The 12,137-nt window shown below is 46.6% G+C and overlaps 1 protein-coding gene and 2 non-coding genes across 8 annotated transcripts in view; 1 reads left to right on the top strand and 2 right to left on the bottom strand.

Moving 5' to 3' along the window:
- Nucleotides 1-199: 199 nt before the first annotated feature.
- TRNAP-AGG (transfer RNA proline (anticodon AGG)) lies at nt 200-271 on the top strand. Its single transcript has one exon. It is a non-coding gene; the product is annotated as a tRNA-Pro (tRNA).
- Nucleotides 272-738: 467 nt separating this feature from the next.
- On the bottom strand, nt 739-810 carry TRNAP-CGG (transfer RNA proline (anticodon CGG)). The gene has a single exon. It is a non-coding gene; the product is annotated as a tRNA-Pro (tRNA).
- Nucleotides 811-2,755: 1,945 nt separating this feature from the next.
- Nucleotides 2,756-12,137, bottom strand: part of LOC116948187 (WASH complex subunit 2C-like) — a 29,907-nt gene continuing 20,525 nt past the window's right edge. For all 6 annotated transcript variants that reach the window (XM_032964640.2, XM_032964639.2, XM_076071302.1 and 3 more), the window contains 5 exons: nt 11,761-11,838; nt 10,536-10,742; nt 8,644-9,837; nt 7,629-7,845; nt 2,756-6,807 (listed from right to left, as the gene is read on the bottom strand). In XM_032964640.2, coding sequence (XP_032820531.2) covers nt 6,680-6,807; nt 7,629-7,845; nt 8,644-9,837; nt 10,536-10,742; nt 11,761-11,838 — 1,824 coding nt within the window. In that variant the 3' untranslated portion in view covers nt 2,756-6,679. The remainder of the gene's footprint in view (nt 6,808-7,628; nt 7,846-8,643; nt 9,838-10,535; nt 10,743-11,760; nt 11,839-12,137) is intronic.

Genomic DNA, 12,137 nt, shown 5'->3' with positions numbered 1-12,137 from the left:
AATTGTCTATTTGTTTGTGTTTCTCCCTTGCGATGAGACTTTGCAGGATAAACGTCGAGATTTATAAATGGCACGGGCTGACCAATTGGTCTGTAATAAAAACTGAGACGGCGTAGGATCGGGGCTTGAGAGGACTGCTCAGAGTTTCACGGCGGAGGCCGATCTATATGAGGCCCGTGAGAGACGTTCCCCATCGGCCGGCTCGTTGGTCTAGGGGTATGATTCTCGCTTAGGGTGCGAGAGGTCCCGGGTTCAAATCCCGGACGAGCCCAAGTGCGAATATTTTTTTAAATATAAAACAAATATAACAGGTTTTCTTTTCCGTCACATTCATTCACGTGTGAAATACACGCTACCCATCCACATTAACGCTTTTATACGCGTTCCGTGTAAATGTATCGCGCTAAATCCAAATTATTATATATTTTTTTCTCTAACGCATCCTCCGTCAGGTTGTCATTGCCAGCATTGGCGCCCTCCACCGCCGATTCGTGGAATTGAATCGACAACCACGCGGCGAGTCGGCGACAAAACTTCCTTTGTTAAAAAGTTTCAACTGCGGACCGCAACTTATCTTAAAACAAAACAAGCGCAGCGTTGAATAAAGTCGACGTAGTTGTAAAACTGACATTATGAATAGCACAACATCGCGAGTTTTTTTTAACAGCACGACATGTAACAACTTTTTTTGTTGTTTAGTTTTATATATAAAAAAAACAGGCGTGTTTTTTTTCTGCTGGGCTCGTCCGGGATTTGAACCCGGGACCTCTCGCACCCGAAGCGAGAATCATACCCCTAGACCAACGAGCCACACCGGAGGTCAAACTATTCCTAGAAGTTGACACAGTTCCATTAATGACACATAGAGATACATGGAGATAGCGAAGCTGTCAACCCATACGGTTTACCCCAGTATTCTTGTACGGGGAAATTGAGAATCAGGGGTGGGGAACGCCCAGCCCGCGGGCCGTAAAAAGGCCCGCAAAATAATTTGGTCTGTTCCAGCCATCACATTAGGGGTAAGTTAATGAAATGTTTGACCAAATATAACGGGCAAATTTTTCAAGTTGATAATTTTGTATGATGTTATAAATATCCAAATGGCCCTTGGCAGAAAAAAAGGGCCTAAACCAACGAGCCACACCGGAGGTCAGCGTGACCACGAGACCGACTCTGCACGACGTTCACGATACAACATCCTCCATAAGAAGTGACACAGTTCCATTAAAAAAGTCATTACTTCTCAATAAACGCGATACATACCGGGTTGCATACCTTACTCATTGGCTGTGTCGGGTGGTGGCCGGGTTAACGACACATTTATATTTACGTGATCTGACAAACAAAAACAATCCGTATTATGGATGGATACTAAACAACCCAATACAACATTTTTTTACAACGAATTCGTCAATAACACTGCCTTAAAAGTACTGTAGATAAAAGGCGACGTTTCGGGAACTGCCCCTTCTTCAGAGCACAAACTGCCAACGAAGCATCAACAAATGATTTGTTCAATAAAATTGGCGAGGCAAGCTCCCGTTCATATTTCTATTATAATAATTAGCCACGATCAATCCACTGCTGGATGAAGGCCTTCTCCGAGCCATCGTCTGTCACGCGATGCAAAAGGTCCATCGACATCCCACGGTGGACGTTTTTTCAGGCGAATCTCGACTTTGGCTGCCATTCCGTTGCTAGTCTTGACCACCGGGCCCATCATCCCTTCGAGCGAATTATCCTGCCCATGTCCACGAAGGTGTTTTTGCTCTCTGATCCGTGAATTCTTCATTGCCTCTCAGTGTAGCTGCATACGAGGCGTCAAGAGAAGCAGACGACTCGCTATCGCCAAAGTTATTCAGAGCGACATTGAAATAAACGTGGTCAGAACGTTGGATTGGAAAAATAAAGCCATTCATAGAGGCGTGGACAGTTAAAATCATGTCGTATTTACTGAACACATCCTCAATGGGAATGAACTCCATGCTTTGTTTCACCTAATACAGAATGTAATCATGTGTTGTTGAGTCCAGAGGCCTTCCTGCATCGACGTTTCCCACCAGGAATTAAACAGCAAATGTCATTTGTATTGCATGTCGCATAACAGCAGAGCGGGATGCGTGTTTGATGCAAACGCCTGGACGATGGGAAAGCATGCGTGTAAGGATGCATCAATTCGCTGTTGTTTTTGGCCTTGTTCCTCAAGGTTATCTCGACTGAGCCACCGGCGTCACGTCATGGGACGAAACTATCCACTCGGATCTGAGAATTACTCACGGAAGCAGATAGCTGCCCCTTAAAATACCTTCTCAAGTGACGTTTGGTTCATACATTAAGCGGCAACACTTTCCCCAACCGCTCAGGCCACCGAGTATAATATTCGTGTCGTAGGTAAAATATAGAAATGCGATTTTCAATATGGGGTTTTTTGTTGTTGTTGCAGTCAACGGTGACCAGGCCGAGACCGTCAACTCGCTACACTTGAGAACGCGACTTATCACAGCCGGTTGCCCGGATTTGGAACCCAGGATCTAAGCGGTGTCAGCCTAGCCATTTGCAAGGAATAATCAATGTTTTTTTATTGTGATGTTTAGATGTAGTGGGTTCACATGATGTATGAAGCCACGAGTGGCTCGTGAGCATTCACCACGATGTAAAATAATTGTTTATTTAAATGAGTCAGGACCCTCGAATTTCATGCAGGTCGGGGGTAAGCATACGGATATTGATAAGACACCGAACCTTGACAGCATCATTTAAGTGTTAACACTTTATTGTCCATAAGTATGAAATAATTATTGTTGATCACATGAGATGAATTTACGTCGTCACATTTAATGAATCAATGATATAATACTTTAATGCACAGTACAATCAGAATAATTTTTTTAATTATAGCAAAGGCAGTTCTTTTTTTTTACAGAAAGGAAGTTATTATATATCAGTACCTAAAATTGCGAATCAAATTGCACCTTGTGAAACTGTTTAAGGGCGGTAGAGACGTCCCCAGACTTGAGACTTAGTGCATTCCTGTTATCGAGACGTTGTTGACGATGGGGGATGCGCCTGCCTCATGGCATGTAATATCCAGCAATATTTTGCAAGGTTCCCGTCCGCTCTCAAGTTATGTGGGCCAGTGTTTTTATTTCGGCCCCGACAAGTTGTACAGCACGATATCCCACGTTGTTTTTTTTTCAATCCCAGCACGTGGTAGGGGATGCGTCGGCCACCACAACACGCGGTGGGGGGGGGGGGGGTAACGACTCAAAAGCAACACAGGGGAGCTGGACAGCACGAGCGTGAGAACTGTGGATGAGGGCTCGCGTATTCTGAAATATTCACAGGTCAATTGGATTTTTTTTAAAGCACAGATTTGCTTTGCCAAGCACACAATTTCGTTTGCAAATTTATTATACCCCCCCCCCACCCCCCGCCAAAAAGGAAACGAAAATTTGATGGATATTTGTATTTACATACAAAAAAAGTGAACGAAAGGTTATAAGCTGAAAAAAAAACAAGTTAAGGAAATACTCTAATTTCACAAATTGTCTCTATAAAATGTGCTCCAAATACCTCTGAAGAGCATTTTGCTCCCATTATAAAGTCTCTGCCAACTATTATGATCTGCTTTTGGTCAATATACATCCGCGTCTTCTTTGGTTCTTTCGGTAAAGTCACGTAGAATGAGAATAAAATAATAAATTGATAAAATAAAATAACACAATAATATTCTCACGACGTTTCGGCCACAACACAAGCGGCCTTCATCAGGTGAAGGGACGAGCCACTTGTGTTGTGGCCGAAACGTCGTGAGAATATTATTGTGTTATTTTATTTTATCAATTTATTATTTTATTCTCATTCTATGTGACTTTACCGAAAGAACCAAAGAAGATGAATCATTGCAGTCACGAAAGCTTTAAATCGAAAAATACATCCGCGTGTAATGTCGAGCCAAGCATTCAAGTTGGTTAATCCTATTGGCTCAGACAATTAGGATAAAATGCGCGCATCTATGGACGTGTGCATCGCAACGGCTTCCTAATTTCATTTACCACGTGTTATGCAGAACAATTCGAACTTAATTTCACGTGGGTCTGTCAGGGGAAAAGCAACCTGGAAAATCTCCGTGCCTGGCAGTGGCTATTAGTCACATCCGTACTCCAAGCTACTAACAATCCAGAAAATATCCAGTGATAAATTAAGCCCCGGGTACCCAATCGGTTTACAATGGATAACGTTCAGAATTGAATGTATTTTCTAGTATTTTACCCATAACTTAATCCAAGTGTGTAATCGACACCATGTCATGAGATGAATAATCCATTTGAAACGCCCGGAAAAGTGTGCTGTGCCTTCGAAGATGGTCCCAAAGAATATATTTTTCATAGGACTGTTGCTGAAAATCGTGGCCTTTCATCATTCACACAGTACGGAGCGCACTTTCCTGCAAAATGTGCAACACAATTGTCAAATGACAAACCGATATGCCACGTTTCCCTCGTTTTAACCCGTGTCCGGTTTGTGCGATTTTGCGTATATATGGTCATTGTAGTTTTACCCAAAATTCGCTACATGTGATTTGAACTGCCACATGTGGCTATGTGGTCGGACGTGCGGCAACATTGTGTGTACTGTGCGAGCGACTTGGCCGGCAGTTGTCTCGGGCGGTTTCGCTTTGTGCATCTATGCTGCATAAAGTGAGGGAAACCTGTATACGTTTTGAAATTACATTTTCCCCAATGTGGTCCTTATTGTGCAATTAGCGTGACGAGATCAAGAATCCATGCGGATTTCTCGCACGCGAGTGCATCAGCTCGGGTTTGCGAATGGTCCATGGAAATGCCATGGGGGCAGCGATTTCCCACCGGCCCTCCCATCGTGAGAAATGTTCATTGCATGAGTCAAAATTATGTTTTAATTGTCCTCAGTTGATTTTTTTACTACATTAAGTGCCAAAACCAAACCTAAAAGTAATTTGTGACTGCGTTGTGACCAATAGACTTGAAAATTCAGTTTAATCACAGGCAACTGTCTGCATTCAAACATGGGCCCTGAGCGTGGGCACATGGGTTTATGTGAACCAACGACCAATTTCCCGGTACACCAAGGGGGCTGTTTCAGAATGTGTGAAGTTTGCGAGCCACTCGAAAAAAACGTGACATTGAATCACGAAAAATGACTCCTTAGACCACAAAGCTTGAGCAACATGCGACGATGACATTAACCAGACACAAATTTGTCCACGTACATGGGTACGTACGTACATACGCACACATGTACAACCCTTTTGTAAATCACTGCTGGGTGAGGGCCTCCTCAGGCAGCACAGGTCGAGGGGGTTATTTAACCGTACTTCACCAAACGATGGTCCATACGGACTGGTTAAGGTGGGGAACATAGACATGCAACCATGGAAGTAGATTAAGATGCGTTTTGCTGCACCGATTTAACGTATATAAATATTGCGAGTGTAATATGCCATAGTAACCCAGGTCATCGTAATTAGTAAGGCAATGCATTCGTCCATTCTGTGTAATGCTGGATTCTAGGTAATAAAAGTAAGCAGCAAGTGTCATTTAAAAAGATTTCTTCAAATGTAAAGTATTATTACAATATCATTTAATTTTAAACAGAGCTCTTGGTTAAAGTGTCATTTCTATAAAGCCTCCGAGTAACATGTGCACGTCCCTCCGTACAGATCTGAATTTACCGACGGCAAAAAGTCAAGAGCAGTCTCTTCCCACCATACAGGGAACAGCCAAGGCAGGTAGGATGAATTGGCAACCTCAGACCACCACCCTGCCAGCACGTTTTTTGGGATGGTAAACAGTAAGAAAGTAACGGCCGCCCCGATTCGTAACAGAAAAAAAAACATGAATTCCTACGCTTATGTGCACCAAATCATGCGTGTAAGCGATTTTTGCACAAAATGCACCATCACATTTCGGCTAACGGTGAACGACGGTGTACGAACGAAACAAAAGATTAAATAGAAGACTGTAAAAATGACGACAAAAATAATTGAATCGTGACAATTCAGTGAAGCAATGGGGAAGGAGTGAGTGGCGAATCCGTTAGATGCCAAGTAAAGGTTTAAAAAAGGAAATGGTCGCACCTGTCGCTTATGACAATAATGATTAACCCCCCGCCCCATGCCAAATTCAGATGTATTGTGAGGACAGAGTTTCACTGTTTGGCACGGAAAACAGCCAGTGGGAAACCGCCAGGACCGTGAGGGCGCCACACGCGCTGGTGCGGACCGGATGTGCCAGTGGAAACGAGGCTATTTGTGTCACCTGTCTCTAGAAGCCTTCTTCCCAACTTCTAATTGACGAATAGAAATGTCCGAAAGCTCACGGCGTCCCTACGTTTGTTCCCTCCCTCCCTCCCCACGTGGGTCTTTTGGTCGGGCTTCTACAACTGCTCAGTGCACGTCAAGTCAAAAGCGGCATTGGTGTCAAGCATTTTCTTTACATCTGTGTACCTTCACCGTAGCCTCCTCCAGCAGTAATATAATCACGTCTCGGTACTGCGACTGCCGACCACCAGCAGCACAGGTTAGAAAAAAGCAATGCTAGACTGCAGCTTCTACCCTGGAAATAAAAGTGCCATTTGTGTGTGTTTTTTTTCACATATATAAAAGACGTTACGACGTTCGGTTTGTTTCGTCTCTTCGTCACGGGCCACCGAGTGCGTTGAGTGGGTCGGTGAAAATGGTGTCCACTTTGTCTTTCTTTGGCTCAGCCGGTCGTGACGGCGTCGTTTTCTTTGAAACGGCGGAGCTTTCCACCATAAAGATGTCATCTGCCGGGGGGGGGGGGGGGGGGAATAAAAAAGACAAACGGCAGCAAGTTTCAACAAAGCTTTGGTGTATATCACTACTACTTACCGGACTCCTCTGCCTCACACGATCGAGCACATGGTACACTCTTTGCATGAAAACCTTCTCTAACTGAAGGTGGCCGGGTGGCTCAGAGGTCCAAGATATTAGACTTTAATTCAGGTGTTCAAACATTCATGACAAAACAAGGGGCCCCTGAGTACAGAAAATGCTCGTAAAGTCTGGAAGGCTGGGATTTTAATAAGACCCAAAATATCGTGAGAGAAAAAATGGATACACCGGTGTCCAAGTGAGATTAGAACGCAAACTCATGCTGTTGCTAGGGATTATGTCATTACTCCCAATGCACCAGCCATCCAGCTGCCAGGAAGACAACCCTTACGCAACATGGCCTGAGGTCATCACTCCATGCCCAGATTCTCAATTACGGCGATCTGGTCTCAATTCATCATAAATTTGGGCCTCGCGTGGTAACCCTACCATGGTGGCGAGATGTGAACTACCTCGCCTGGTATACAGGAGGTCGTGAGTTTGATCCCGACCCTGACGTCTGTATGTTTGGAGTTTGCATGTTTTCTCCGTGGTCGCGTGGATTTTTCTCCGGGTCCTCCGGTTTTTACCTCCACATTTAGAAACATGCATTTAAAGTATTAAGCTGCAATAAATTTCCACATGATAAGCCACTTTGTTGAGCTTTCGTTTGTGGCCAGGTCGCTTCTGAAATAGAGCTATATAGCTCGGTGGGCCTTATGTGTTGAAATAAAATAGTTTAGTTTACACGCACCAAAGTCAGCATCAAAGACGGAAGCGCTTGCTGGCTTGGCGAGGTTGGACGACGGTCGATGCGTCCCCTCTCCCGACGCCGCCGCCTTCTTTGTCTTTGACCCGGGCCCAGGGAAGATGTCTCCGAAGATGTCAGCGTCATCGTCGTCATCGAGAAACACGTTCTTGGGAGTGTGCGACTTTGGCTTGGCCTTGGCCACCCCCCCAAATATATCGTCCTGGAAATGAGCAAGCAAGTGTGCAAGATCACAGTGTCACTTGGCGCTTGTTCAACATGACGAGATACGAACCCGTAAGCTAAAATGTTAAAATACTTTCTCTGAGAAATAACACTTTGATGTGCTCTGAGGGTGGAGACACTTCCAAATTGTTTCATTACAATTTCCTTACATTTTATTCCAATTTGGATCAGGTGGCATAGTGAAGTAACCATTCAGAACTGACTTCCATGAACATTCATGCATGCATGAATTCTCTTTTTAAATTAGTTTAGGACTTATTAAAGATTACAGGTGTAATCTTTGAACATTCATAAATTGTTTTGTCTCAATTGATTCAGCATTCTTGGTTGAGTTTTGTAAATGACGGATTCGAGATGACCCTACAGGAAGAAGAAAAATAGATATTGAAGATAATAGATAACATTAATTAAAGATTAAACAATTAAAATGTTTTAATACCAGTGTTAAAATACATGAAATAACCCCATGTCCTGACTTTTGGGCCATCCTGTACAAAGCCCTTTGTCAACGAGCTGCTGGACGAAAGTCTCCCGACACTGTTTAATTCACCACTCTGGTCAGTCGGGGTTAGTGAAAGGTGGGTTGGGCAGGATCGGTTCAAATATCACTCGACACCAAAATTAACCATGGCCTGGAATCAAACTCAGGTGACATAGCCATAGCGTAGTGAAGCTAACCAATGCACCACCGCTCCCTCCCACCGAGCTAATTATGGGGGGGGGGACCCGCGGAGGTCCAGTCACGATCCCTTAGAAGAGAGCCCTCTGCACACACCTGTGCAATGCCAGTCGCCGACGCTTTGCTGCCGCTCTTGGGTCGCGCCTCTGATACTTTCTTGGTGCTGGCACCAAACAGACCGTCATCGTCGTCGGACTCGCTGAACGTCAGATCTTTCCTCTGCGAGTCGTCCTCAGAGCCGCGCGCCCCGCCAAACAAAACCGTGCCGTAGCTCTGGCTCTCAAACTCGGGCACCACTGCGATTTTATCCTCGGGCTCTTCCCGTGGCGGATGGCTCGACTCGGCCGGGTCCGATATTTTGGCGCCAGGCTGCACGCTCTTGGGCTTCGTCAGACCGGCAAACAAATCGTCATCGTCCTCATCATCCAACAACGCAGCCTTCTTCTGCACCGCTGCGTTTTTGACCGAGTCTTGAAACAGGGCGTCGAGGGCATCAGCTGCAGATTTGGAATGCGGCTCCGCTGCAGTGGTGGAGGTGGTTGTGGCAGTGGCGGCGGTAGGCTGCGGTGACTGTGCCACCTTCGGCTGCTGTGGCACAGCAAGCACTCTCGAAGCCTTGGGAGCATCGCCAAAGAGGTCATCGAAATCAAACGGATCGTCCGAGCCGATTCCCAAAGCCTTGGCGCCACCAACGACTTTAGCACTGCTTCCAAATAAGGCCGATGGTCCCTCCTCCTCCGCACCCGCTTTCGAAGGCTTTGACAGCGGCGCGAATAAGTCATCGTCGTCGCTGAGGACGGGCCGTGACCCTGTGGTGGATTTTGTCTGCTGCGCGGTGATCACTGCGGGCTTCCTTGCCTTGCTGCCGCCAAACAGCTCATCGTCTTCGTCCGACAGGAACATGTCGAGCGACTTTGGCGGTTTGCTCGCGGCTGGTTTTTTTAATCCCTCGTCCAAAGCTACCGCGCTCACGGCATTGGCTCCGGCTTTAGCTGGTGTCCAGCTCTCAGCGGACGGTCCCTGCCCCGGCTTCACCGACTGGCTCGGCATGCTCGCAACGCCTTGGAGAGGAGACGGCACGTCGGCTGGAACCGCTGGTGGTGGTGAGAAAGCCGGTCCTGCGATCAATGGAGATGGGCGCGACCTCGCGTCCTTGTCTTCGGAAGGCGACAGCGAGAGCGATGGAGACGTGGACGTGGACGGCCCGTCTGGCTCGTCAGACTTCTCGCTTGACAGGCGGCGTCCGGCGCGAGTTGGCGGCCGTCTATTTCCACCCACCTTCGCTCGGTTCTGAAGTGGAAACACAACAAGGTGGTGGTGGGATGTCATTCTCTTATGTCGGACACCACGGAGCTATCTCTGAGATCTATCACTTCCCTACTCACTCTGCATGTCAAGAGCAATGTGATTCGCATTACAGTCAAGGCAATAATTTTTTATTACCCAACCTTAAATTTGACCTAATCGAGCGTGTGCGATGAAACCATAAACACTACACTCGTTACCGCAGTTTAATCACAGGATGCTGTGATGCACTGCCACAGCCACCAATTGGAACCCGGGATCTAAGTGGTGCTGGCTCAGCACTCTGAACTGAGTTACTCAGGCTCCTGTGGGATGGCTCTTGGGGGGGCACCATGGTCGCGAGATGTTAACTACCTCGCCTGGTATACAGGAAGTTGTGGGTTCGATTCTGACCCTGACGCCTGCTCTATATTTGGAGTTTGCATGTTTTCCCTGTGGTCGCGTGAATTTGTCTCCGGGTCCTCCAGTTTTTATCTCAACATTTAGAATCAACATCACGCATACCGAGCATTTGCCTGCTATAATTGTCCACACAATGATAAGCCACTTCGTTCAGCTATCATTTGTGGCCAGGTCACTTCTGAAAAAAAAGCTATATAGCTCAGTGAGCTTTACCTGGTAAAATAAAAAAATGGTTTAGTTTGTTTTCACGGGCCGGGCTTTCTCTGGCCTGAGACTCGTACCTTGCCGAGGCTGTGCAGAGTGTCTGCTTGCGCCGGCCGCTCAAAGCCGATTGTTGCCTCCTCTGGCCCGGACCCGGGCGACGATTTCACCGACACCGCCCCCGCTGCTTCCTGGTTGGCTGGCTGGTGGGACGAGGTCAGCGGTGGGCGAGGCTTGGGTTTGGGGCCATCAGGCAGCAGTTTGGCAGGGTCTATGGCCAAGCTGGCCTAAAGGAAATACACATTCGGCAGAAGACATCGGGCACATTTTCACGTGATACGAGCCGAGGAAACACGCATACATCATCACATCAAAAGGAAAATAACAGCTAAATGAGACGTACAGCAGCACCCCCCCCCCGCTTACCATGGGGGTTTTGCTCATGGAAATTGCCCCGTAAAGCGAATTAGCTTCAAGAGGGAGTAATGTTCCCAAAAGGAAGAATGGAAAAGGTGGGGGTGCTGTTCCAGCCTGTAATTTAATTGCTTAATTTATTAAATGTGTTGTGTTTATATAGTATTTCTATAAATATGTTACGTGTGACAGTCATTTATTTAAATATAAAGTGTGTGAGAAAGAGAGATATGGCGAGTGAAAAATATAAGATGGTGAGATGACGCGATGCACACAAAGATGCCAGAACAAAGACTGAGGAAGAGGAAGGCAGACCGAATATCACAGTGCGCATCAGTACCAACAATATAGTTCTACAGTACTAGCTCCCAGCGTCACCGAACAACACTGCCAACACCCACGGTGCTCAGAAAAGCAGTCCGTCACGTGCTAGACTCACGTTATAGCAGGTAGTCTGTAACTCGCTAGACTCGCGTTACCGCGAGTAGTCCGTCACGTGCTAGACTCGTGTTATAGTGAGTAGTCCGCTACACGCTAGACTTGTATTACAGCGCGTAGTCCGTCATGCGCTAGACTCGTGTTATAGTGAGTAGTTCGCTACACGCTAGACTTGTATTACAGCGCGTAGTCCGTCATGCGCTAGACTCGTGTTATAGTGAGTAGTCCGCTACACGCTAGACTTGTATTACAGCGCGTAGTCTGTCATGCGCTAGACTCGCGTTATAGTGAGTAGTCCGCTACACGCTAGACTTGTATTACAGCGCGTAGTCTGTCATGCGCTAGACTCGCGTTATAGTGGGCGCGTGTTCAAGCGAAAACGCGTCGCGTGAACGCGCGTTAAACGTGGATTTACCGAGTGCGTACGGTATCTATTATTTCATGCCACTTTACCTGCAGCTTCCCGATGGCTGTTGACGGGGGTTTTGATTTGGACGGAGGCAAGCTGGGCGTCGGCAGTTCCGAAGGATTCTAAAGCAAGGTACATGAACAGTGTGAAAACATTGCATCACCGAAATGTACAGAAAGATAAATAATCATGATAGTAATAATCATAACAAGACATGCTGCTGCGGTGTTGATGGTCAGCACACTGGATTTCCAGAGGCTGCTGATTTGACCTCCTGTCACTGTAGTTGAAGTTTCTTCTTCCCCCCCCACCCTCTATCCTGCCAGCATTAGCAATGGGTACACCACAGACAGTTGATTGGCAGGTCATGTTTGGTGAGACAAAGTGTGGGTAACTCCCCCTGCTTCCAAGAGGGCTCTCT

The sequence above is a fragment of the Petromyzon marinus genome, chromosome 32 (genome assembly GCF_048934315.1).
Source record: "Petromyzon marinus isolate PM22_M1 ecotype Great Lakes invasive population chromosome 32, UKy_Petmar_22M1.pri1.0, whole genome shotgun sequence".
Classification (NCBI taxonomy): domain Eukaryota; kingdom Metazoa; phylum Chordata; class Hyperoartia; order Petromyzontiformes; family Petromyzontidae; genus Petromyzon; species Petromyzon marinus.
This window is presented reverse-complemented; position numbering and strand designations above follow the sequence as displayed.